The sequence below is a fragment of the Heterocephalus glaber genome, unplaced genomic scaffold (genome assembly GCF_053883595.1).
Source record: "Heterocephalus glaber isolate CG9 unplaced genomic scaffold, H.glaber_assembly_v1.0 deba00001531, whole genome shotgun sequence".
Lineage (NCBI taxonomy): Eukaryota > Metazoa > Chordata > Mammalia > Rodentia > Bathyergidae > Heterocephalus > Heterocephalus glaber.
Genome location: NW_028258329.1, coordinates 7,090,755 through 7,117,804, shown reverse-complemented (window position 1 = coordinate 7,117,804; position 27,050 = coordinate 7,090,755). Strand labels below are relative to the sequence as shown.

Below are 27,050 nucleotides of genomic sequence, written 5' to 3'. Positions count from 1 at the left end.
ACAGACTTGGGATTTCATTTGATCAGCTCTGCCTTATAAATATTATTTTTCTTTTGGCTCGAATTTCTGTATGAGTCAAAGATATGATATGCTTTTTATTTTTAATCAGGAAACACATTTGCAGGAAAAAAAAATCCCACATTTCTTATGATATTTGTGGGCTCCAATATGTGCCAACAACATTGTGATTTGTTCTTTTAAGGAATGGTGGTATTTTGGTATTTTAAAATCAAGCTCAAATGCTCTTTCTTCTGCCTCGCCTGTAAATATGCTTGGAAATTCTAAAGCCACAAATCGACTGTCTGGTGTTCTTTGTAGAATTTATCAGCATCTCTTTCTTCACTGGAGAGCTTATTGCTTAGCTCAAAGTTTCTCCCCTAGAACTTTTAGGTGTCTGGAGCCTCAGTTGTAGATTTTAAAAGACTAAACTGACACTAATTCATTCCTAAGCCAACAGATTTTGATAGTGTTGTTGTAACAGCAAGCAAGTGCAACCCGTCATTAGATGAGTCTCCCCAAAGCAAGACAGTACCAGCCTAGGGATTTCTTCAGAGCACAAATATGACAACTAAGGTCCCTCACCCCACCCTGGAGCATCATTAAGCAGTGAATGATGATCTAAAGGGCTGTATGCATCAGTGAGAATAAATCCCATATCTTTATGGACTCTGTTTCTTTTGCTTAGTTACTTTGTTTTTAAAAAAAACCTTAGTGGTTGTAGTAAATGTATCCCTTCTGTGAGTAATTTGCACAATTATCTTTTTTAAATACTAAAACACAAGGAGAGTTACATTTTGTGAGCTAACCCGCTAAAATGAACCAGCCACTTAGGATCACTTTCTGCCTGAAGTTCATTTCAATCGTGATTTATACAAATGTGAACATAAAAATTAACTAAACTCAGGTTCTAACCAACTTTAATTTTTAAAAACAGGGGTGAATAAATGAAAATCTTATAATTTCCTAAATTAAGAAAAAAATTTCAAGTCAAGCATGGCAGTGCATATCTATAATCCCAGCTACTCAGGTGACTTTGTAAGTTTGAGTCTGGCCAAGGGCAATTTAACAAGCCCTAACTCAAAATAAAATTCTTTGAAAGGGCTGGAGATGTAGCTCAGTGGTACAGCACTTGCCTGGCATGTGTGAGCCCCTGGCTGAATCCCCAGAGCGCCAGGAAAAAAATAATTTTTTAAAAGTTGTTCTGGCCTTTTTACTTTTTGGAAAGGTATCAGTTGAAAACCAAGTTTTAAGTTTCACCAAGTCCAATTTATTCCTTTCAGTTTCATTTTTAAAAAATTCTGTGTCCTGAGAAACCTTTACCTATTCTGGAAGCTGTTCCGGGTCTCTGTTAGTTGATCCACACCTGTTTCTCACCCAGTGTCAAACTCTCTTGATTTCTGTAGCTAAATAATAGACCTTATTTTCAGATAGTGATACATCTACTGCATTCTTCTCTTTAAAGGTTGTTTTAGCTATTCTCAGGCTGTACTTTTTCATTAAATTTTAAAATAAGTTTATTTTTGTCTCTAGAAAAACGTTTTGTGTTTTTGATAAGAATTGCATTTAAAAAAAAAAAAAAAAGAATTGCATTTAGCCTTCAGGCCTGTTGGAGAGACCTGGCATCTTAATATGTTGTGTATTTTAATGCATGAATAGAGTATATCTCTCAACTTATTCAGGTCTCCTTTTATTTCTTCTGTTATCCATTCCCAGGTGCTAGAGTGGCACAGTAAATCCTCAGGCCTGGGTGAAGTATCCTCATTGGCCTGATCCAACCTTCCATTTGTTCTCATTGGCTACATTTCTCTCCAGCTTCCTGTTAATACAATCTGGCAAGTTCCTGTGACTCCCCAGTGTGAACATTACCTCCTCCTGGAGCAAACTTTACACTGATCCCTGGATCATGCTGTGATTTTACTCTCTGTGGCCCTAGAGACAATGAGCATTGGTGATGGTGGGTCCTAACTTTCTTTTTAAGTAGCCATTGCCACATAAAGCCATTGAAATATTTTTATATAAGGGAATGCTGGTTTTCTTAGAAGGTGGAAATGGCTGTTTCTGGTGTGAAGAAATGTTCAAAGATGTCAGCAGTTCAAGGTTCTTAGTTGACTGTCTAAGCCCTCCCATCTCAAGTCTCTAGTCTTTCCTTCCCTACTAACACTTTTATCTTTGTGTAAGAGCCTTGGTATAAATGGACCTTTACTTGGCATGTAATTCTCAACCTCTTTATTCAGGCCCAAGTCATCCTTTAAAGCCTTGTAAAATAACAGTTCCTTTAAAAACATCATAGGAACTTTTTGAGGAGCTACCCATGCCTTAAGATTTCAAAGCACTAAGCTAGCTTGCTTACTTCCCTCCTTCCTTGTTTTCTTTCTCATTGTTGAGACAAAATACTCAACACCCAAAATTAAAGGAGGAAAGGTTCCTTTCAGCTCACGGTTTGTAGAGGTTTCAGATCTTAGCTGGCTGGCTCCAAGGCAGAGCAGCATGGCAGAGGGGCATCGCAGAGGAGAAACAGTCCGTGGCAGGCAGAAAACAGCAAGGTACAAATGAGCCAACAAGTAGTGAACAAACAAGGACCCTCTTTCTGTCCCTTATACCTTATCCAGGCTACTGCCCTTAGGGCAGATAGCACTCACACCCATGGTGGGGCACCCCTAATCTTACCCAGAGCTATGCCAAGTCAATCAGTGGACTAATTCAGTAATCACACACCCTTAATCCCAGCATCATACACTCTAGACCCAACCACCTCAGAAAAGCCCTATCTATGACCACATGAGGCTTTAGGGGGACATCTAGACACAGCCATAACACTTTCTCTCTCTTTCTGTCTTTCTCTCTTTCTCTTTCTCTCAAGTCCCTTCAGCATACACATAGACTTTGAATTCACCGTGATGCCACAGCCATCCAGTGCCCCCAGCCACTCGCCATCCCAGGGCCTAACTGCCCATTGGCATACTCATACTTGAGTAATCATGACCCCACAGCATGCTGCCAGTCAGCCACAGGCAGCTTCTGGGGTAGAGCCTGTAGAAGTCACCTTCCTGGGCCACAGAGAAAGGCAGAGACTGGATTAAGCGGTGGGGAAAGAGAAAACATCAGTAGCTCATCCTCCTCTCCCCTAGGATGCACCGCTGGCAGGAGGCCAAGGCATCCAGCAGCTGGAGCTGTCCAGAGTGCATCTGAGGCCCCTCGGCAGCTCGTGACTGGCCATGCAAAGGCTTCCAGACTGGAGTCTGAAAGGGATTCACGCTGTTCTCTTCTGCAGGGAGACCCTTGAACTGTATTATCAGATTCTGAAATTACTTTCATGAACAATCTACACAAATACATTGTGGAATGAAGTTTGGAAAATTGTGTTGTTTAAGGACTCCAGTATATATGTGTTCTAGCTAAATTGGTGACATTTTCTGTTGTACGATTTGTATAATGTACTTCAAATTTTATGATTGCACTGTGGGTTCTACTAAGCAGAATTCAGAACAGGATTTGGGAAAAGCTTATTTTCTCCTTGCAGTGATGTTAGGAGTAGGATATCAGTCGAACCCCACTAACAAAGTGAGCTTACACACGCACCCACATGCACACATCACTCTGGTGCTCAGTCTAAAAAGGAAGTTTTCATTTCTGTACTGCTGTCTGTTAACCGAACCTAATCATTGATTTTAACAAAGAAAGAAAGTCTCCAATGAAAGAAATCCAGAGGCTTGATTTTTTTTGAGGGGCACAGGTAATGGGGATTGAACCCAGGGCCTTCACAGTGAGTTACAATCCCCGGCCCATTTTAACATTTTTTTACTTTTAAGATGGAATCGCTAAGTTTTTCAGGCTGAGCCCAAACTTGCAATCCTCCGGCCTTAGCCCCAGAGTCCTGGGGTTATAGCATGTGCCACCATGCCCGGCCCCAGGCCACCCTTTTTTATTTTAAGACAAGGCCTTGTTAAACTGACTAGGCTGAACTGGAATTTGTAATCCTTCTACCTGAGCACCTAGAGTTCTGGGATTATAGGTGTACACCACCATGCCCAGCACAGACTCGAGCGTGCGCGCGCGCGCGCGTGTGTGTGTGTGTGTGTGTGTGTGTGTGTGTTACTGGTGATTGAACCCAGGGCCTTGCACTAAGCTACATATGTCCAGGGCCTTCACACTGAGCTGCACACCCAGGACCCTTTTTATTTTTGTATTTTCTCATGACAGGGTTTCACCATGTCACTGAATTGCCCAGGTTGAGCTTGAACTGGTGATGCTCCTTCCTCAGCCTCCCAGAGTGCTGGTATTCCAGGCATGTACCTCTAAGCATAGCCTCACAGACTTACTCTTGAGCTAATACCAAGTGTCCTTCTCTCCCCTCTCTCCCCTTCCAGGACGACAGCGGTTAGTTTTGTGGCTTACTGCTGCTCCACCCAGTGTCTGCAGATGTTTGACCTGCTGAGTTGATAAACACTCACAAGCAGAAGGAGCGCTGCCAGCTTGACACTGCGACCACCTCCCTGCATGTTGCACACCATGCGGCAGGGCCAGGAGCGGCCTGCAGGCCGGAGCAGGCCCTTCCACCCCGTCCTGTGCAGCACAGGGGCACGAGAACGCCCTGGAAGTGTTGCGATGGGGCTTCACAACCGAAATGCCTCCGCTCTTCCCCAAGTCGGAATACATCCTCCCCCAAATTCAGGACATACTGTCTTCTGTGTTTTTCTTTTTATGTGTGTCTTATACGTAAACTATTTAGTATCATGAGCCTCCCCACATCCAATTTAAAGCGAGCTGCAGTTCCCTGAAGAACTATAATTTGATAATATAGCCACATTAACTTCCGAACAACACACCTTCAGCGATGCTTCTCTTCTCTTTCTTTCCCCAGAGAATTATTTCCCGGAGAGATTACTCTCCGTGGTTTCTCCAGTGGAAACTTGTCAGTTTTTAGCATTTCGGCAAACCCCAGGCCTCAGTCCTCTTGCATAGCTGGGTGGGGCACCCAAGCTGGCAGCAGAGCGGAGCTTCCGAGATCCCAGCAGACATGCCCTCTGGAAAGTACAACCTTGTTTACAAGTGTTGCAATGCATTGAGAGGCTCTGGAGAGGAGTTTTAAGAACAAAAATGTTGATCTTGAAATGCATGTGTATTTTAAAAGATTATAGACAACTAAGTTTTGAATTCTTTAATTTCCTGATAGGACTTTTTTTAATATAGGAGAAGTTTGAAGAATATTTGATCTTTAGAAGATCTGATCCCTTTCTTTTTAGATTTAAGTATTTTCTGAATAATAAGAAAAAGGGAGAAAACTCATGTCAAAATAAGACCTGCCCTGTTCTTGTTAGATGGGCTTGTGATTCGGTTTATACTGACTTCTATTAGTTCCTGGTAGAGTTATTCTAAGTACACCCTGTGCACATTGGCTTATTTACCTGGTATGTCAGACTGTCTTCATTTTGACTGTATGGAACATCCTGTTGTCCAGATAGCACAGAGAAAGGAGGGCCATGTTCAGCCTTGGGATTTTGAGGAAGAAAAAAAAAAGACCATAAACAGTAAGCCTGTGAGCCTCCCCCTCCAGGGAGACCTGCTCCTCATGGAAGAGTCATGTAATTTGTTCTTCCCTTGAAAGGATGGCATTTCAGTGTAACTTCGCTGCCAGATGTTCATCTGCTTGCTGTGAAGTGATTCTTGTAAAGAAGTACTTTTAAAAAAGGAATTTAATGATACAGTTTTATATAAGGCAGGACTGAAAGAAGAACCAAGAAGGGTTGCTTGGTAGAAAAATTATTTTCGAAAACTTTCCGATGTCAAAAATGTGGTTGGCGGCATCTTATTAGCTGCCTAACTCTGTAAAGCTGGTCTCTAATAGTGCCAAAAATCCTACATAGTTACTGACAAACGTGTGATCTCTTTGCAGTCACACCACCTGCTGCCCGGAAAGCAGACTATCCACATAGACTGGTGCAGGCAGAAAGTTACCATGTGTTCCGACTGTATTTGCACTGTTCTTACTTCCTCCTGTCCCTTTCAAAACTTGGTCTGCTTAGCCTTAACATTTCAAAGGCTAAGAGTATAATAGGAACTGAAGATCTGTATCCAAATGGACCACTCCTTTCATCCTTTGGAATAATTGAAGTTTTGATGTAACCCCTCCATGTATATAAGTTGGCAGGTGACAAATGTGGCACGAAACTTCACAGATGTGCTTCAGGACTAAGTGACTGCTACCTGTCATTGAAGGGACAGTAAATATATTGCTACATCTTTCTGTTTCACCTTTTACCATCGTGTCTTCAAGTGGAGCTATGAATTGTGCTAACCTGACATTCAGGAATTCTTGTTTAGATAAGGTATGTAATACTAACTTGTTTGAAATTTTATAAAGATGGTTACACGCCAGGCATCTCTCTCTACCTATGATAAACTGTTGAACACCTGCAGTGGGCTGGATGGACAGTCAGCCTTTGGGCAGTCTCCACCTTAACCCTTGGGTGCAGTGTCTGGGCTTGATTGATGAGAAATGGAATTTAAAACACTGTTTCCCTGGTGCTGTTCATCCTGGAAATTATGTGCGAGATTCACTGATGTCATTCTTAAACTTTTGATACTATAAAGGAGTGATGTTGAGTAGAGAAAACTTGCCTGCCTACTGTGTATTTGAACTGTGTCCAAAGCTTTGCAAAAAACCAAATCTATGGGCCGGGGATTTAGCTTAATGGTTTCGCGGCCTGCTGCGCATGACCCAAGTTCGATCCCCGGTACCAAAAAAAAAAAAAAACCAAACAAATCTAAGACCCCTTTCTTTCAATTCTTTCTCTTTCCTTTCTTCATGCTTGCCTTTCTTTCTCTCCTCCTTTCCTCTCTTCTTCCCTCCCCTCCCCTCCTCTCCTCTTTCTGCTAGTACTGGGAACCAAGCCAGAGCCTAGTACTTGCTAGGCAAATGCCCTTACCACTGAGCTACACACCCGCAACCCTATATGTTATTTTGTTGAGCAACCATTATTCTGGGTTGAAAACTACTTCATGCAATAGTAGTAATGGGGGAAAAAGGTGACCCACTTGAAAAGTATAGTCTGTTCAAGGTAAGTTTGCATCAGCAAGCTCATGTGTGGAGGGTTAGTGGTAAGTTTTGAAATCCAGGATAGCCTCATGAGGCCAGGATTTCCTGTGATGTAGAGCCAGGGGTCTGTTGTGGTTTAGATCAACAATGAGCCCCAGAACGCTCATGTACTCAGAGGTGGAGCTTTTGGAAGGTAAATGGATCATGGGGGCACTGTACTTATCAGTGCGTTAATTCACTGATGAAACCAGAGCAAAATGTGCTGTTAAGAGGTAGGGCCCAGTCAGGGAGGGGGCAGGTCACTGGGGGCATGACCTGGAAGAGTGCCTCCAGCTCCTCAGTCTCTGCGTCCTCACCACCATGACGTGAACAACTGTCCTCCACCAGAACCTTCCACCATGCCTTCCTGCCTTTCAGCCAGGACGGTGACTGTGGACTGAAAACATGAGCCAAAATAAACCTCCTCTCCTTTATGTCTTGGGTACCAGGTATTTGTTTCGGCAATAAGACAGTGACTAAGAGTGAATTGTAGTGATTTATGCCTAATTGTTATCATACCGAAAATCTTGGCTACATAACACTATGAAATAGATGAAATGTTGTATCTTCAATTAATATATATTACTATCACACTTTAAGTTTTTTTCAAGTGTGCAAAAACTTGAAACTCTATTAGCCAGGATCCAGTCTGGCTGATGGAGAATAGTGAACTTATTTGCTAGCTATCTGGCCCCTCCTCTGCTGGACAAGGGGTGTACATTAAACACCCTTCGGTCAGTGTCCCCAGCACTCACTAAAACCTTTCGCACGCTACTTAGCTAGCTGAATGTCCACCTCCCATTTGTTTCACGTTAAGTATTACAAATTAAAATGTTTGTAGTCTAAGGAAAAAGCCTTCAACACCAGTTGGCTTATAGGCTCTGCATGTAATTTTTCTTAAAACATATACCTTTTCATAACCTTCGGGAACTTTCAAAGCCAGCGTTTAAAATTATTAATCGTAAAGTTAGATTTCTCTTTCCTAAATTGAAGAATTTGACATTCTTATTTCTACTACAGAAAACTTAAACACTTGAGCAGAAATCAAAACATTTTATTCAGATGATTTATGAAAATGGATTCCTATCTAGACCAGTGCTAATGCAATCTGATGTAATTAAATATGGAGACGGAAATTCATTCCATAGACTCATAAACACACTATCTTATAGAATCTCATTTAGAAGTTTCCTTGCATAACCCTGGCCATTTTGTTTTGCTTTTACTTTTATGATTTTCATTCACCCTTGCTTGCTCCTAATGAGGCTCTGCTACACTTCTCCATGAACCCAGTGAATCTTGCCTTGCCTTTAAAGGGGATTTTTATTAAGCCTATACACTTGAAAATAGCTCTCTTTTGCCTAAAAATTACTCAAGTCTTCCTGCCCCTACCCAGGAACTACCCACCGTGTCATCAGCTAGTAGATCTGAAAGTGGTGCAGGGATCTCTGGGAAAGGGATTGATCATAGCTGAGTGGCTGTTATTCTCAGCTGGGAACAGCATGCCTTGCAGCCTAAGATGTGCTCTTTGCAGCTCGACTGTATGGTCCCTTGCACTTCAGAGACAGAAAAGTACTGGCAGCCCAGTGTGTTGGCTGGGCAGAAGGTGGAGCTTTTGTGATGATGTCTATATGTAATTAAGAGACTTTCAGGAGCTGCTGGTGTTTTCTAGAGTGTAGATTGTCCTTGCTGTTCATGCTAAAGAGTACTAGGTTTAGTTTCTCATAGTAATCCAAAATATATGTATGTAATGAAAACATTGCCTAAGACTGATTCTGCTTCTGAAAAATTATGGCAGTTTTCACTTGGAGTGTGCTCATTGTATAAAATTCATACTCTGTCAAGTTTGGTTGCATGTTTGTAGAATAATTACTGTTCATAGAATCGTTGAGCTTGAACTATGTGAATGTTCAGAAATGTCAATAGTGGTGTCTTGTTAAAAACTCCTTCATTTTGTTAGGAAAGAAAAGGGGCATTAATTAAGCCCAGTGAAAGTGGTGGAGGAAGGAGCTCTGAGAACTTTCCATCCCCCATATAGCAAGGAAAAAATTGGCCCAAAGTGTAAGAATTAACATTTTTTTCACAATTCTGGAAATTACAAAAGCTTCAGCAATCTGAGCGGTATTTATTCAAAAAAATGGCTGGATCTAGGCTCCAGTAATGAGCTTTGTAATGTTTTAACTTGCCCTATTTCTGTTCCCCCTTCCATCTCTGCTGTATCCTTGAAAACCAACAGAACATATAGAAAGTGAAAAGCAGAAGCCTGGAAACAGGAGGGAGAAGAATCGGGCAAGGGTTCCTTCAAAGCCTCATTCCCAGAGAATTGTCATTTAGCGTGTCTGGTGGTTCCCTGGAAGATTCTTTCAAGACTCTCTTTATCTTAGTGGATTGGAACTTGCCAGGTGTGAAAAGGCTTTTCCTCAGGGAAATTTGCTGGAAAAGTCTCAGAGATAAGTGATGAACAAATGGCTTCCTGAGGCAGTGGGTTGGGTCACCGTTGGAGCAAACAGTAGGCTAACAAAAACTCTTAAATGCTGGGAAGGAGGCCTCCTAAAGGTTTTGAAAAGCCCTGACCTTACAGGAGATCAGATGGTTGTGCACACATGTAGGACTTTGCACATGCCAAGGATTGTACTTTTGTTTCGGAATGACCTAATTGCATGCTAAATGCTCATGTTAAATTGAGGTTCTGTACAATCAGAAAGCGACCTTTCTGGCTGAGTGTGAAAGAGTGTGCCAACCCTTAGGGCCCTCCACATTGATAGGAAGACTTACTGGTTTCAAGTAGAGAAATCTCTCTCCAATCATTAGATTATCACTAAACTACCTGAGCAGAGTCTTCAGTGTCATGCATTACAAAGAATATAGAGTATACAGAATTAATTCAGAAAAGTCACTAAAACAAAACAAAAAACCCCAGCAAGTATACAAACCCTTAGCAGGGAGGTAAATAAAATGATTCTCAGATTTACCTCAAGTAACGTCCCATTTTCCACTCACAGACACAAAAGAAATTATGAAGCATGCAAAGAAACAAGACAGTACATGGGGAAAAGCAATCAATAGAAATTGCTGAAAAATTCCAGACATTGGACTTCTGGATAAAAACTTTAAACCAGCCATTTTAAATATGCCTAAAGAACTAAAGAACAACCAAAACTAAAGAACCAAAGGAAGATATAAAAATGATGTCTAGCTACATAGACATTGTTGATAAAAAAAATAGACATTATATAAAAAGAACCAAATATAAATTCTGTAGTTGCAAACACAGTAACTGAAGTGAAAAATTGACAAGAAGTGATCAACAGTAGGTTGGAACAGGCAGAAGAAAAATCAGCAAACAAATATACATAAGTCAATTGGATTATCCATTCTGAGGTACAGAAAGAAAAGAAAAGACGAAGAAAAATGAACAGAGCTTAAGAGACCTGTGGTACCCTATGAAGCATACCAATTTATGTATAATTGGATTCTTAGAAGGGGAGGGAAGAAAGGCACAAAAGACATTGGAAAAAATAATGGACAGAGACATTGATAAAAAGTATTGATTTATACACCCAAGATGCTCAATTAGTCCAAAGAAGGGAAAACATAAATCCATGACTGGACACACAGCCACATTGTCCAGACACAAAGAGAGAATCCTGAAAATAAGGAAGAAATGACTCCTGCACAAGGGATCCTCATCAGAAGCCACAGAGGTTAGAAGTTGTAGGGATGACATATTTAAAAAGTTGAAAGTAACCATCAAACATTAATTCAATATCCAGCAAAACTATTCTTCAAAAATGAAGATGAAATTAGGGCCCTCCCAGATAAACAAAAGTAGAATTCATCAGTGGCAAGTCTGTCTTACAAGAAATAATAAACAGAATCCACCAGGCTGAAATGAAACAGTAATAGTAACTTAAATCTACATGAAATAAACACTAATACAGGTTACTATGTAGGCAAATATATGACAGCATATTTGTTCTTAAGTCTTTTCCTCCTAAAAGGTAACTGTATAAAACAATAATTACAAATCTGTGGTGAGGGGCACAAAATAAAAAGTGTGTATGACAGTACAAAAGAAGGGGGTGGGAACAAATTTACATAGGAACAAAATTTTTTGAAATTCAGTTGATTTGAATCCAAATGGTATAAATTAAGATATTAATTATAATCATTAGAGAAACCACTAAGAAATATCTTTAAAATGTATATAGTAAAAGCCACACAAAGAGAACTAGTAGAACAGTACGGTAGAAAAATACATGAAAGGCATGGAAAGAATGTGAGAATAGAATAGAAAGACAAAAGACAGAAAATAAAATGGCAGACTAAATCCCACTGTATCTATAATTATATTAAATGTAAATGGATTAAACACTCCAATTAAAAGGCAGAGGTAGGAAAACAGATAAATATCATGGTCCAAATATCTATAGGAGACAACCCCTTTTTTTTTTTCAGTACTGGGGAATGAATCCAGGGCCTTTACACTGAGCTACATCCCCAGCCCATTTTTATTTTTTATTTGGGACAGGATGTCACTAAATTGCCCAGGCTAGGCTCAAATTTGTGATTCTGACTCAGCCTCCCAGAGGTGGAATTATAGGCATGCTATCACCATGCCCAGCTGGCAAACACATTTTAGATTTAATGACTGAAATATGTTTATAGTAATAGGTGAAAAAAAAAGATACACCATACAAAAATAGACCTGCGATCAATAACAGACAAAATAGTCTATCTTAAGATAAAAATTGTTACTAGAGACAAAAACATTGCATAGCTAGAGGGTCAGTCGACTCATCAAGAAGACATAATAATGCCACATATATGTACCTAATAACAGAGCCCCAAAAATGCATGAAGTAAAAAACTGACAATTGGAAGAAGAATAGACAATTCAATAATAATCATTCTTCAATGCCTCACTTGCAATAATGGATAGAATGAGACAGAAGGTCAACAAATAAATAGAAGACTTGAACAATAGTTTAAGCCAAGTAGACCTAGCAAACAGCTGTAGAACACTCCACTCAACAACAGTAGAATGTACATTTTTCTAAAGGTCACATGAAACATTCCTGGGCTGTCATTAAATATTGATATTTTAATGGGACAGAAATCATACAAAGTATGTTGTCATAGTGGAATGAGATTACAAATCCATAAGGAAATTGGGAAATTCACAAATATATGGAAATTAACCAAGACAATCCTAATTAACCAATGGGTCAAGGAAGGAACACAAGGAAATTTTAAAAGTTCCTTGAGATTAATGAAAGTGAAGATACAACATATCATAATTTAGGAGATGTATCTAAATCAGCACTTAAAACATGATATATAGCTATAAATGTCTATATTTAAAAGAAAGATCTCAAATCAGTAACTAGCCTTCAACTGTAAGAAACTAGAAAAGAATAGTAAATTAAACCTAAAGCAAGCAGAAAGAAGGAATAATAGAAGTTAGAGTAAAAAGAAATGAAATATTAGAAAACTAATAGAGAAAATAAATGAAACAAAAAATTGGTTCTTGGGAAAAGATCAGCAAAAGTAACATAACCCTTAGCTACACAGGAAAAAAATAGAATACTCAAATTACTCATCCAGGAATGAAAGATTATTACTGACCTTACAGAATTATAAAGAAATTTCTGTGTCTACAAGCTAGGGACCTTAAACGAAATTGGCAAATTCATAGACACTGGCAAAATCAACTCAAGAAGAAATAAAAAAATAAATTTAAACCTAATCATGAAATGACTTTATTTTTTAAAAACCCAAAAACTTAAAAGAAAAGTCAAGGAAGAAATGTCTTCATTGGTAAATTCTACCAAACATTTAAAAACTATTTAATATCAGTTATTCAAAAATGCTTCCCAAAAAATAAAAGAGGAGAGTACACTTCCTAACTTATTCTCTTGGGCCAGTGTTACCCACCTGCTAAAATCAGGCAAAGAAAAGAATGTCTATAAGCCCATATCACTTAATATCAAATTAATACAAAAATTCTCAACCAAATACAAAACTGAATCCAGCAACATATAAAAAGAATCTCTATTTAAAAACTATCTTGGTGGGGCTGGGGATTTAGCTCAGGGGTTCCGCCTTCTGCCTCACAAGCGCAAGGTCCCGAGTTCGATCCCTGGGACCAAAAAAAAAAAAAGAATGTGAGCTCTAAAACCTATCTTGGGAACATAAAGTTCAACATAACAAAAAGTAACATACACAGTATCAGGATAATTGACAAAACAACATGACCTGCATAGATTTAGGAAAAGCATCTAACAGTTGACAAAATCCACGTCTTTTCTTGATGTAAACATTCAAAACATTAAAAATGCAAGAACTTCTTCAACCTGATAAAGGACATTTAGGGAAAATAATGATATTTAATCCCACCACTCTGGGAGGCTAAACAAGAGAAAGGTAAATTCAAGCCCAGCCTGGGCAATTTAGCAACTTACTCTGTTTCTCAAAATAAAAATTAAAAGGGGGAGCACTAAATTCAATCCCCCACTATCACAAAAAAGAAAGGTAGAGAGGGAAGGAAGGGAAAGGAAAGGAAAAGAAAGGAAAAAGGAAAGAGAAAGAAAAGACCATAGCTAACATACAAGCGGAAAAATACTCTAAGCTTTCCCCACCAAGGTCAAGAATAAGACAATATCCTCTCTTACCCCTTCTATTCAACTTTGTTCTGGAGGTTCTAGCCAGCGCAGTGGACAAAATGAAGAAATAAAAAGTCATCAAGATTGGAAAAGAAATAAAATGTATTTTCAGGTGACATGATCGTATATGGACAATATTAAGGGATTCACAAAACTACTAAGGCTGATAAAACAAGTTTGACAAGCTTGCAGATACAGGATTATTATCCAAAACTCAATTGATTTTTATACATTAGCAATGAAAAACCCAGAATGAAATTAAGATAATTACAATAGTATCAAAAATGATAAAATACTTGGGAATAAATTTAACAAAAGAAGTTAAGATACATACACTAATACTCACAAAACATCACTGAAAAAATCTAAAGATAATAAATGTAAGGAAATTCCATCTTTATATATTAGGAGACAATAATGTTAGGATGGTAACTCTTCCTAAAGTAATAAATTTGGTGCAATCTCTATTAAAATACCAGCTGCACTTTTTGCAGAAATCAACAAACTGATTCTAAAGCTATTATAAAAATGCAAGAGGCCTTGAACAGCAAAATAATCTTGGAAAAACATCATAGGATTTACACTTCCCAATTTCAAAACTTACTGCATAGCTCCAGTAATTGGGGCTATGCTATGCAGTACTGGCTGGCATAAGGATGGACATAGAGATAAATACAATTAAGATTACACAAATCAGTCATTACATTTATGGACAGTTTATTTTTGACAGTGGTTCCAAGACAACCCACTGAGGGAATGTGCAGGGCTGGGGATTTAGCTCAGTGGCGCTGCACCTACCTGGCAAGTGCAAGGTCCTGAGTTTGATCCCTGGTACCAAGAAAAAAAATGAGGGAATGTGCAGCCTTTTTAATAGATAATGCTTGTGTGATGGTCACATGCAACAAAATGAAATTGGACCCCTACTTCAATATACAAAAATTGTCTTGAATGGATAATAGACCGAAAATACAAGAACTAAATAATAAAGCTCTTGGAAGAAAATGTAGGAATGTACATTTCCTTAGAAGGAAATGTAGTTCATGACATTGGACTAAGAAGTACTTTCTTAGATATGACACCAAAAGCACAAATAACCAAAAAAAATAAATTTTACTTCATCAAAATTTTAACATATTGTGTCTCAAGGGACACTGTCAGGAAAGTAAAATGACAACTCACAGAATGGGAAAAAATATTTTCATATCTGATATGGATCTAGTATCCAGGACATGGAAAAGACTCCTACAACTCAATAATGCAAGTTAAAATTCCAGATAAAAAATAGACAAGGACTTTGAATAAACATTTCCAAAGAAGATTGGATACAGATATCCAAAAAGCACATGAAAAGATGCTCAGCATCATTCATCAAAATGCAAGTAAAAACCAGGAGATACGACCTAACACCCACTAGAATGACTGTTTTTTTTAAAGGTTGACAATAATAAGTGTTGACAAGAATGTGGAAAAATTGAAACCCTCAGATACTGGGGTGGGAATGTGTGAATTATATAATGCTGGTTCAGCTGCTGTAGAAAACAGCCTAGCAGTTCTTCAGATGGTTAAATTGAGACCATATAACCAGCAATTCCACTTCTAAGTACCTAAGAGAATCAAAAACCTATACATAAATTTTCTTAATAACCAAAAAGTAGAAACAACTCTAATGCCCATCAGTGGATGATGTCTGGACAAAATGTGGAATATTATCCACACACTACCCATATGCTACACATGACACATGCTACAACATGGATGAATCTTGAAAGCACTTTGGCATAAGAAGGTAATGAACAGAGCCAGGTAAGCTATGTTGTGAACTACTACCGAGTCTTGTACATCCAGAAAAGCACCTGGTAGGCAGATCATCCTAACAGGGAAAATCTGCCCTCTTTTATTTACTATCTTTGTAAGAATTCTCTATGTAGTGTCTATCTGTTCATGTAGTTTTTAATTTGAAGAGCCTTTTTCTTTCTTTTCTCCCTCCACCTCAACCCCCAGTACTGGGAATCAATCCCAAGTGCACTCTACCACTGAGCTAAATCTCCGCCCCCTTTTTTTTTTTTTTTTTTTTTTTTGGTACCAGGGATTGAACTCAGGTCCTCAGCTTGCGAGGCAGGCACCAGAACCACTGAGCTAAATCCCCGGCCCTCCGCCCTTTTTATTTTTTATTTTGGCATAGGATTTCCCTAAATTATCTAGACTGACCGTGAACTTAACAATTCTGCTGGCTCCCTAGTAGCTTGGGTAAAGAGCCTTTTTCTGATTAGAGAAGCAATTTTGCAACTTAGAGAAAAGAATGAAGAAAAAGCTTAAAATTCCATTAACCCCCCTATTTTTTTTTATAATTATTTGTCTATCTTTTCACTCTTTTTTTTTTTGGTACCAAGGATCGAACTCAGGACCCTGCACTTGCAAGGCAGGTGGCAGAACCACTGAGCCAAATCCCTGGCCCTCTTTTTAGTCTTTTTAAAATGCACACATGTGGGTTTACTTAAATGTCATTTTATATGCACAGGCTTTTTGTTTATTCTTTTGTGGTACTGGGAATTGGACCCAGGGAGCACTGAGCTACCCCATCCCTTTGTATTTTTAGACAGTGTCTCACTAAGTTGCTCAGGCTGGACTTGAATGTGGGATCCTCTCCCTCAGCCTTCCAAATCACTGGGATTGGAGGCATATGCCACCACCCCCAGCCCAAGCTCAGTTTATAACCTGCTTTCTTCACCTAGTATATCCTGAAAATCCATAGCAAGTAACTGTGTGGTATTACATTTCCAACATTATTTAATATATTTTCTATTTATATGTATGTTGAAAATTTTTTAATTCAATTTTTTAAATTTCTATTGTATTTGAAAATACCAATTTCTTCCAGTTTCTTAGGTGTAGTCCCAGTTTATGTAAGAAAGCAGATGGGAGATTAATTCTTTTATAAGCAAATGTCACATTGCTACTACTGCTATAAACACACATTACCAGTTTGGCTCTTTTCAACCAGAGTAATCTTGGAAAACTTTATGCTTTTATTTAATGTCAAATTAATCTGAGACTAGAACCTTAAAATGCGATTTAGCTCAAAATGTATTTTTTTATTTGTGTAACTGGGGTGCCATGGCCTTGAACAGTTTTCAGTAAGAACTTCCCCCAAATAATTTCCATTCAGCATATTGTTTTGGGAAAACAACAACAAAATCAACTGGAGCTTGATCCATTCCGCTTTTTGTTTAATGTTAAATTCATAGCATTTATTTACATCAGATTCATGGTCACAGCATTAATAATTTGCTTGTCAATCCAGGATCACTGCAAAAAAGAGACGTGAGATCTCACTTTAGTAAAATCAAGAGGAAGGGTGGCAGCTGGGGAAGAGCCGACCACACCCTTCCGGAGTTTTCATGGCTGAGACTCTGCAAATTTAGCAAGTAAAGTGATTAGCTTAAGTGGAGAAGAAAGAGGTAGAGCCCAGATGGGTGATCTTAATACCATCACTTTGGGAAGAAGGTATTTAAGAATAAATGAGCACAATTTTATCAGTGCTTATGTTTTCTTCATCCTCTTTTTGCTTTAAAAATATGCCCCTACTTAGTGGAAGGAAATCCAGGTTTATGGAAAGAAATGTTGTACATTGATACCCTCGATGTTCTTTCTGTGCCTCTTCCAACTACAAGCGCCTAGATGTTGCTGTTATCCATCACTTGCCTGCCAACAGCTAAGAGGCCTGGATTCTGCCTCCATGGGCATGGTGGTGATTGGTCTTCTAAGAAAGATTTCAGTTTGGTCTTTAGAAAAGAGACTGCAATGAGCCAGCCTGTCTACCTCGTAGGTAGCTGAGCTAAATGCGTTCCTGGAGATGAAGGTAAGCCCCGAGATGTTGCAGGTCACTAAAACCACAACGGAAAGAGATACTATATGGCTCATGATATTTTACCGAAAAATCCCTAGATTTGCAGTGTTTGGCAGGACACAAGACCTGGAGAAATACCGAAAGTCATTCTAAAGGCAACCATGGAAATGTGAGATTAAAGAGCAGAATTATCTGATACTACTACGCATTTCAAAAGAAAGCAAGAAATAACTTGATTTTTGCCTGTGCCTGTGGCCACCCCGAGGAGTTGTCTTCACACGCCACCTTCCTTTGGGACACTCTTGCCCAGTTCCGTATCTCTGCACGGATCTCACTGGTGTATCTGAGTTGGCACTCATCTCAGAGGGGTGGAAAATTCCTCAGGTAGAACTCATCACGCCCTGCCCTACCTCCCCCTCGGGTTTCTCACAGGATCCCTGTAGGCCTCTTTGCCAACCCTGCAGCGAGCACCCTCTACTGTGTTAGATGATCCCTACTGTTTCTATGTCAATAGTTTAGTGATTTTTTTTTTTTTTTTTTGGTAACGGGGATCGAACTCCGGTCCTTGCGCTTGCGCAGCAGGTGGCAAAACCACTGAGCTACATCCCGAGCCCCAACAGTTTAGTGATCTTAAAACCAAGAGTTGTAGTAGCCATAATTTGCACATTGCATTTCCACATTACCCATCTAAGATCATCTTTATTCTGCTTGTACAAAGAACCTCCCAGAAAACCCTGAGAGTTTCATTCAGATCACTTTCCTGCCACCGTAGCTAGAGCATGCATTGGAAAGCACGCAGTCTGGTACCTTGCTTAAAATCGTCACCAAGGTTGGGTGATACAATGTGTCCTTCAGTGGTTTAAATGGCTGCCTGCTTTGTTGACTTTCAGCTTCTTCATGGCAGAACTTTGTGGTGTTTCTTGTACTATCCATAGTGACCTACAAAGCATTTCCCACTACGTGGTATCATAGTTCTGAATAAAAGAAAAACTCAGAGTGGAACTGAAGTCTAGGAAGGGAGCCCACCCTAACCAACAGAACCAGAGCGAATTAAACAAAACTACTCAAATCCTAACACCTTTGTAAATTCGTTTTTTAAAAGCTCTGGTCCCACCTCACCTTGTACATGAGGAGAAGGAATTCAAAGTATAAATAACGAATGACTAGAGTAAATACATAAAATAGTGATGATTTATGTAAAAGCAAACAGTCATACTTTCAGACTTGTGAAGCGATTCTTTGGCTGTTTTTGGCCTACATAGGCTTGAGAACATTCAGACATGTATCTGTTACACGAAATAATCACTTTGGCTCTAAAAATACTCTCCTGCTACTAATTCAATTAAAAGATGCAGCAGGAAAGCTTAATTAAGCTTTCTAGGTTGTTAAAACTCTGCTACCAGAAAAAAAATATATATATATATATATACACACACGCACACATACTGTTCTTAGAGTCCCACAATCAGATGGCAGGAGACGATAGATCTATTATCGATCTAGAAATGTTAGCCCTGAGCTCCTTTCGGGAGATTTTTAGCAGAGTGAACTGAAGACCAGGCAGCTGAGGAGGACTTGGTTGTAGCCTTAATGTCAGCCTTGAGGAGAGAGGAATTGACAAGAGGCCAAATTCCTGCAGGAAATTTGAGACCAGTTGAAACCATCCTGCTCCACCTTGCTTTGATGATGGTGATTGATGAGATAAGTTCTAATTCTCCAGCACCTGGTGTTAACAAGGCCGACTTCACAGCGTTAAAAACAACAGAGAAGAAACTCAAACATCCTTTACAGATTGGCAGCGCGTCAGAGGGAAGAGCAAGTAGCAAGGGCAGGGGAGGGAGCGAGCTCGTTCCCTTTTCCAGACACCAGCAATGGGAAAACACAACCTGCGGAGGAGAAGCCACAGAGACAGGAAGGGAGAGTTCCCGGTGGGCTCTGTGGAGAGACCCATAGGCTGCCCAGCTGCTGAGCCTTTGGAAGGCAGCGCCCCCAGGAGACCGGGCTGGGTACAGCGCCCCGTCCCCGAGGGTACACGTAAGCTCCACTAGATGTCTGCCCTTTTCCTCCGCCAGGCCCTGCAGGGCAGAGCACAGCTGGGTGTGCCAAACTGCGGAGGACCAGCGACAAACACTCCCAAAGGCAGAAGAAAACCAGGATTTTCCAGTGGGCAAAGCAACCAACCCACACCACGTAACCGCAACCCAGTGTAGACTGTCCGCACTGCGGAGATGACTGGGAGGGCCGATGTTTCCACCCGTGTTTGTGACAAAAGGCAAGCGATGCCAAAAGACACTGAGAAGATGTAGTTAATATTTCACACTTGGGCTGCAAAGGCGTTGAGGTTAAAACTCCATTCATTCATTCATTTAGCCTCAGGTTACACCTTGGGAGCAGCAGGTTCCGTGTGCTGATCTCTAGGGGGAATGGTAAGGAGTGAGTCCTGGCTCCGGGGAAAGAAAGCAGACAGGAAACACAGACCCACGTAGAGTGAAGGTCCTGGGAAAGGGGCTGGGAGGAGCACGCTTGGCCAGGGCATCCCATAGACCAGCAGGTCGGGAGAGGAGGTGGGGAAGAAGTTCCAGACAGGAGCAGTGTGGCTGGTGGCTCCCAGGGGAGGAAGTGCCTGGCATGTGCTGGGACAGGGGACCCCAGCGTCACTCAACATGGTGAGTGACAGGGTGGGGCAGGTGGGGCTGGCGACAGCTTGCTAAGCCGCCAAGTGTTTTCCTCCCCAGGAGCCAAGAGAGGAGGCGTGAAGTGTCTCAGGCAGGCTGACATGTTTGTGTTGTCACTCTTTTCGATAGAAGGCTGGAGGGTGCATACAAGGTGCCCCAGAGGCAGGTGGGAGAAGGGGAGACCCAGCCAGAGCAGAGGAGTGGAGAAAGGGACGGGGAGGGGTGAAGGAGAGGGGCGGGGCGGGACGGGACGGGACGGGACGGGACGGGACAGGACGGGGGAAGAGAAGCCCTCCCAGCTTCCAGCCCCGCCTTCTGCTCTCCATTCCTCTCCATCTCATTGTCCACTGTCCCTTCGGGTTTGACCTAGCCTTGTTCTCCTCACCAAGAGTGTTCTTCCGCCCTGCCTTTTCTACTCAGTCCCACACCCTCGAGCACGGTGCCCCTCCCCCATGGCAGCCCATCCTCCTGTCCTCCCCCTGCACCACAACCCCCTCCATCCCAGGGTCCTCCCTCAGCCAGCAGAGTCCTCGGGATGTTGGACCGAGATCCGTGTGACCACTGGGGTCTTGCAGTCAGCCATAGCTCCCATGTCAACGTTGAGCTGCTGCCCGCTCCATGTTCAGGCCTGCCCCGCCCACCCGGCCTGTGCCCTCTGCCCCACAAAAGCTCAATTGGCCGTTTCAGATAAGGTGGTGGTGGTAGTTGCACAATCCTGTAAACACACTAAGCCTTTGGATCCTACACGTACTGCAGGCGAGTTTCACGGTATGTAAATTATACCTCAAGAGACAAGCAAACTCAAGACAGCACTCAGCACCTTTCTTCTCCTACCCCAGCCCTTGCCTTCAAATCTATGGCCCTGTCACTAGGGCGCCACCAACTGCCTCTGCTGTGAGTCACATTGAGTCTTCCCTCTGACTAACTCCCCAGGTTCAGAAAGTTTCCAAACTTGGCCAATTCTCCCCCACCAGGTATTTCTCAAACCACCTATGCTTCCCCTGCCATCAACCCACAGATCCCTCCAGGGCTCGCGGGTCAGTGGTTCCCAGCATGGGCACTGCCACCTGGAGAGCTTTTGGACCTTTGGGAGGATGCTTTGTGCTGTCACAGGATACTGGGGCCTGCTGGCCCTAGTGGATGGGGAAAGATGCAGCATAGAGCAAAGCATGCCTGGTCCCACAGGACTTCAGAATGTCCCATCTGCTTTCTCTCATAGAGCAGGAAGTCTACCTGCAATTGCTTATCCTGGTGCAACTTCATTCTTATATCAGCCTGCTCCACTATTTTCATGAGTCTATTATAAGAATGACTCCCAATCTTACCTTCTTATATTCAGAATCACTCCTATCTAGATGCCAGGAACTGGTCATTTTTCTATGTCTTTATGAGGCCCTTTTACCTACAGACATGGGGTTGTGGCTGTGTTCTCCAGAGCTGCCTGGCACCTGATCCCCTTCCTCCTGTGAGAGAGGCTTCCCCTGAGCTCGACCCCCGCTGGGGTGGGGATTCTATGTGACTTTCCTGGGCCAGGGTCTCCAGTAGCCAGGCAGCGAGCATTCCCAGACAACTCCTGCCTGCGGCTGGCACTGCAATCCACACTTCTGGCACCAAGCAGCATGGGGATTCCCCCTGTGTCAAGGCTGCTTTCTTACACAGGCCCTAAGAAGAGGAGAGGAACAGAAGTGGGGACCATGCCCTGAGACATCCCTCTCTGTGGGATGCAGCAGAATGAAGGTCCTGCCTCTTCCTCCTTACCTGACTGTAGCTTTAGGAGGGGGCTGTGTCTCCAGGAAGACCTGTTCCTTTTCTGGGCCAGCAATGGTGCAAAATATTCCCTGAGCCCCATGAACACACAGGGCCACCCTGTCTTTGTTCTTGGCCCTCAGTCAGACTTCTTTGGACCTCTCCCCTTCCACTGATCAGCAGCAAGCTCTGCCCTCTTCTACACTTGACAATGTTTGAGTTGTAGCTTTCCAAAGATTTTTATCACCACTTCCTGCCTTATGTGCGAGAGTCCCCTTTCTCCCCTGTCAGTAATTCCCATTCAGTCTGTGGTGAGCGAACGCAGGAGTGAGGTTTGGGTTCTATCAGTCTAGGAATATATATATATATTTTTTTGGTACCGGGGATTGAACTTGGGTCCTTAAGCTTTCGGGACAGGCTGATGGAATCACTGAGCTAAATCCCCGGCCCCAGTCTAGGAATATTTATTGAGTACTTATGATCTCAGGATACTTATTCTAGGCCCCACAGAGCAGTATCCTAGACAGTTCTTTACTTTCTTAAATAGTATTTCTTTCTGTTAAAGAAAAACTATTCCAGAACCCTTGTTAAAGCCCAGACTTTATTCTGGACCATTGCTATGGGCATAGGGACCACCACTACCATGGGATCTTGCAGCGGGGAGAGAGTTGTGACAACTCCAAATACTGAATGAGTAAGTGCGAATTTACAACCAGAAAGCACACCAGGGTCAGTAGACGGAAAATTACCGAGAGGAAACACGAGGGATAAGGGGATACTGGCTAAACTGACCTAACAGGATTATAGCTGGAGACAGCCCCAGGTGATCTGAGGGCAGGTGGAGGGGAAGGAAACTGATCAGATATGGAGGTGATCAGAGGAACTGGCTCAGCTGTGTTCTTTGCCAAAACTGGATTTTATAAGTAAATGTACAGTGGGCCTAGAAGGTTGAGGAGCCAAACTAAAGCTTGAAAAAGGAAGAAGTCTTTGTTCATCTGTACATGATGAACGTGCACTCGAGAAGTTCAGTGTATTCATTTATAACTCTTGGAAGGAAAGACGTTAGAAAGGGAGAGCAGAGGGAGGGGAAAGGCCACACTTATAATCAAACAAGGGTAAGCACTGCCCTGTTGAAATCCACTGTGTGCCCCAGGTGAGACCATTGTGACATGGCAGATGGAGCCCAGGACCCTGGGCACTGGCCATGCAGTCCTCTCCAGAACTCACTTTTGTGGCCCCCACTTGAATGTTCCCTAAATTCCTCCCTCTGCTGTTAGATTGGAGAAAGCAGTTCACCTTGAGAGAAAGAAGTGGGACCCATCCATCCACTGGGGTCCTCAGTCCCTGCTTTCTTACATGGTGGGAGGAGTTGTATCTGGATTGCACAATGGAAGGAGCCCTAAACTATCCCTGCTGTGGGGACCCTCCCAGTCTCACCACCAGGGGAGAAGAAAGAGCCTTGAGGGGATACCACTCAAGCAGACCAGACTCCCAGGTGATTCTAAAGATCAGGAAATGCTCCTCTAAAATGAATGAATGAATGAATGAAGTCCAGTAGAAATGTGTGGGTGGGGCTTCTGGCTCACAGACTGTCCCCAGGTCCACAGTATCCCTTCCTTGTAGGGACAGAGCATAGATGCGGCTGCTCCCGGAGAAGATTCCCCTGGACCTTTATTCTCCACTCTTTTCCAGCAAACTTTGCCAAGCCCAGCCAAAGTACCCTCGGCCTCACTGTAGCTGAAATAATTAGAGATGCTGAGCTCAGAGGGCACAGGGCACCTCCATTCATTCATGGGAAACGAGAAAGTATAGATACAACGTTGTCAGAATGATGACAGTGCACCTTGGAGATACAAAATAGTGGCATCAGTATGTCTTCTTGCTCCTCAAAATAACCCTCCCACCTAACAACAACCAAACAAGTTGTCTTTGTTCTGTGGCATTCTATTGGTCTTCCAGGGCCTGAGGCTTGTGGGAAGAATTTTCATCCCTCCTCAGAAAGCAACGGCCAACTTTCCAGGTGTGCCCACCTGGCCTCATCAGGCTTCTGGGCTCCCTGCCAGCTGCTGCACTGTGGCTTGCTTGTGCCAGGGGTACTGTCTTAAAAATAAAGGCTCCTTCCTACTGAAGATCAGAAACATTTAATGAGAGTTCTTCTGATGAGAAGAAGAGTAGATCTTCTAAGGAGTGGTCCCCGATTCTCCACCCAAACCCAAGCTAGACTGTGTGTTTCCATGAGCTCAAATTGTCCTTCTCAACCTCTCAGTGTCCACCCTGCATCCTCAAATCGGGTGCCTCTCCAACCCTCCAGGTAGACAGTTAGGACCAGGGAGGCAAAGTGTCTGCACAGCTGGATGCGCCAGGACGGGGGAGTTGGGGTGAAGCAAGACCCAGGCTGCCTCTTTCTCTCATCCCGATCAGGTGTGCTACTACCTGGGCCCTATCCTGAGTGCCCCTGTCACATACCTCTCAATATCCATTAGCAAACCCAAGGCTGTGTGTGCAAATCCATCCCACATGGTACCCTGCCCAAGTTGTCCACCCCCAGCTGTGCTGGGACCTTGGGCAGCGTGAGGGCAAATGTGAGGACTTGAGAGCAGAGTGTGTCCTGCTGCAGGCCGGTGGTGCTCAGAGACAGGAGAGAGAGCCCAGAGGCTTGCCCAGGGCCTCCGCCAAGACCATTTGGTGTTTGCCCCCAGGACCCCATGTGCCTGAAAGGTTTTATCTGCCTTGGAAACCTGAATTAATTAACAACTACTTTACTGGCCCACTTTTCTTGATCAAAGTATATATATCCTTCAACAAAGCCTCGGGTCAGGCTGGCAGTCTCTGGGAAGACCTGAAGATCCCACCTGCACCAGGTGTGCAGGTCTGTGGCATGGCGTCTTTGCCTCTATGCAATGCTCCAGGCCCTGCCTCCCCTTGGCTGGCCTCCTGGGTCCAGAGCTTGGGTACAGAAGGCGCCTCTGAGCTTTCCCGACCCGGCCTGGAGCCACAGAACTGCGGAAGCTGCAAAATAGAGGCCTGAGCCATTCTGTGGGCTGAGACGGACCAGAGGTGGCGCTCCCCAAGTCCCATCCACGAGGCACCCCACATTCTGCTGTCCCTAAAGTCCAGAGGCACCCTGCGCCTTGTTTCCTTGAATTGGCAAAGAGATACCACTAGGATTTTTCTGAGGAATAGTGGAATGTGCCAGATCTCTAAGTATGTAAAGCATATATATAAGTATATAAAATGTTTCCTGAAGAAGCCTCAAAAGAACACCTTCCCCCACTAACCTCCCCAGCTTCTCCTTCCCCTTGCCCACCCCTCCCTCTCCTGGGCTCTGCTCATTCTTTATTTTCATGTCCTTGGGGCTGAATGAGGTGAGGGCAGAGAAAGAGGTGCTGTAGGAAAGCCCTTCTCCTGTCCCCAATCAGGCTTCACTCCCCAGGGCGCAATTCCAGCCTCCACCTGGATCCGGATCACACGCTCCTGCCAGGCCTGTGGCCCTCCTTTCCTCTGCCTGTGGCTCGAGGCCCAGTTTTGGAGACATTTGGCTCTGATGCACATCTAAGTGCTGAGACAAGTTTCTTGGATGCCTTTAAACCCAAAACAAGGTCAGACATCAAACTCCATCTCCCTGTGCGGGCAGGCAGGCCTCCGCTCCCAGCCACTCTGGGAAGGACTTGCAAAGAATAAAAGTACTGGTGGTGGAGCTAAGGCTGTCCCAGCCCAGGTTCCAGCCCCTCCCTCATGGACTGTGGGCTGGCGTCTCCACTTATTTTTCATATGTTTGCACGCATATAAATTGCACTGGGGACATAGCTCCAAGATATAGCACCTGCCTAGCATGGGTGAGGTCCCGGGTTCCATCCCCAGTACCACACATGAGCACAAACCTGCATTTTCTAGAGAGTATAGCATTACATTGTATACAGTATGACTGTGGGCACTGCATAGATACAGTCAAGTGCCAGCTGTCTGGTTTTTTTTAAACCAACATGGCACTGCTGAGATGGAGCCTAAGGGTAAGCTTTGCCCGTGTCTCTCCTGGACTCCTGGCTGCCACCTGCCCTCCTCAGAAATGACCAGCATGTGCTGCCGCTGGGGCAGGGGCTGGCCAAGGAGTGCTCTCCTTCCACACCACATCACAATCACTTTGGTGATCACCTAAAGAAAGAAACCGGGAGTCACGCTGCCTGATTTTAAACTGAGAGTTGCACACTGCTCAGGGAGGCAGAAAGGCTCTCGGTGGGAGCTGATGCATAAATGATGCTGCTCCCATTCCAGTGGTGTTGGTAGCACCTCAAAGAGTCCCGGCACTCACCCTGGGAGGCAGCAGAGGCACCTGGGCATCTGGGCTGGCCTGGAGGTCGCAGCTCCACTTGCTTCTCCTGCTTCTACAGCCGCACTGGGGACGCTGCTGCCCAGTTGGAAACAGGTTTCATCTGCACTCATCAAGAAGAGCATTGCTGAGAACACAGATCCAACAGGCAGCATGGATTCCACACACCATCCACCTGGTCAGCAGGACCCAGTTGACGGGGAGGGAGCTGATGCGGTTGTAGATACCAATTCCCTCCCACCATGGAGGGATTCTTGTCAAGGCCTTGATGCCAGCCCCGGTGCTGTGTGAAAAAGGCTGCCGCACCAGCAAGGACATGGGTGACCCTGGTGCCGGCCGCTACTTCCCCAGACAGAGCCCTGTCTTCACTTAGGGCTGATTTGTGAGATATGAGTCATAAAATATGAACGGGACAAGCACCAGCCGGGCGTGGTAGCACACACCTATTATGCCGGTACTCGGGAGACTGAGGACGGAGGACTGCTTTGAGTTCAAGGCCAGTCTGGGCTACATAGTGAGTTCAAGGCCAACCTGAACTACACAGTGAGACCCTGTCTCAAAAAAAAAAGCTATAAGCACCGAAGCCATGCGTTCCAAAGGTTCCCTGAAAACCCAGGGCAGGTGGCCCACAACACAGGTTTAAACCTTTGTCGCTCTGCAGCAAGTAAAGTGCCCAGTGAAGGCCAGGGGCTCTCTCCCCTTCCTCCCCTCCACC

General features: G+C 43.2%; 1 protein-coding gene and 1 long non-coding RNA gene across 9 annotated transcripts in view; one reads left to right on the top strand and one right to left on the bottom strand.

The window, feature by feature from the left end:
• Lrrc28 (leucine rich repeat containing 28) overlaps window positions 1-4,674 on the top strand; it is a 118,577-nt gene extending 113,903 nt beyond the window's left edge. For 7 of the 8 annotated variants that reach the window (XM_004852694.4, XM_021264766.2, XM_021264767.2 and 4 more), the window contains one exon: window positions 4,368-4,674. In XM_004852694.4, the coding sequence (XP_004852751.1) occupies window positions 4,368-4,440 (73 nt within the window). In that variant the 3' untranslated portion in view covers window positions 4,441-4,674. The other variant, XM_087188300.1, reaches the window with a different exon arrangement.
• Window positions 1-26,703, bottom strand: part of LOC147824850 (uncharacterized) — a 64,066-nt gene extending 37,363 nt beyond the window's left edge. Inside the window, exon 1 of the long non-coding RNA XR_015441676.1 lies at window positions 26,318-26,703. This is a non-coding gene — a long non-coding RNA (uncharacterized LOC147824850). The remainder of the gene's footprint in view (window positions 1-26,317) is intronic.
• Between the last annotated feature and the right edge of the window lie 347 nt (window positions 26,704-27,050).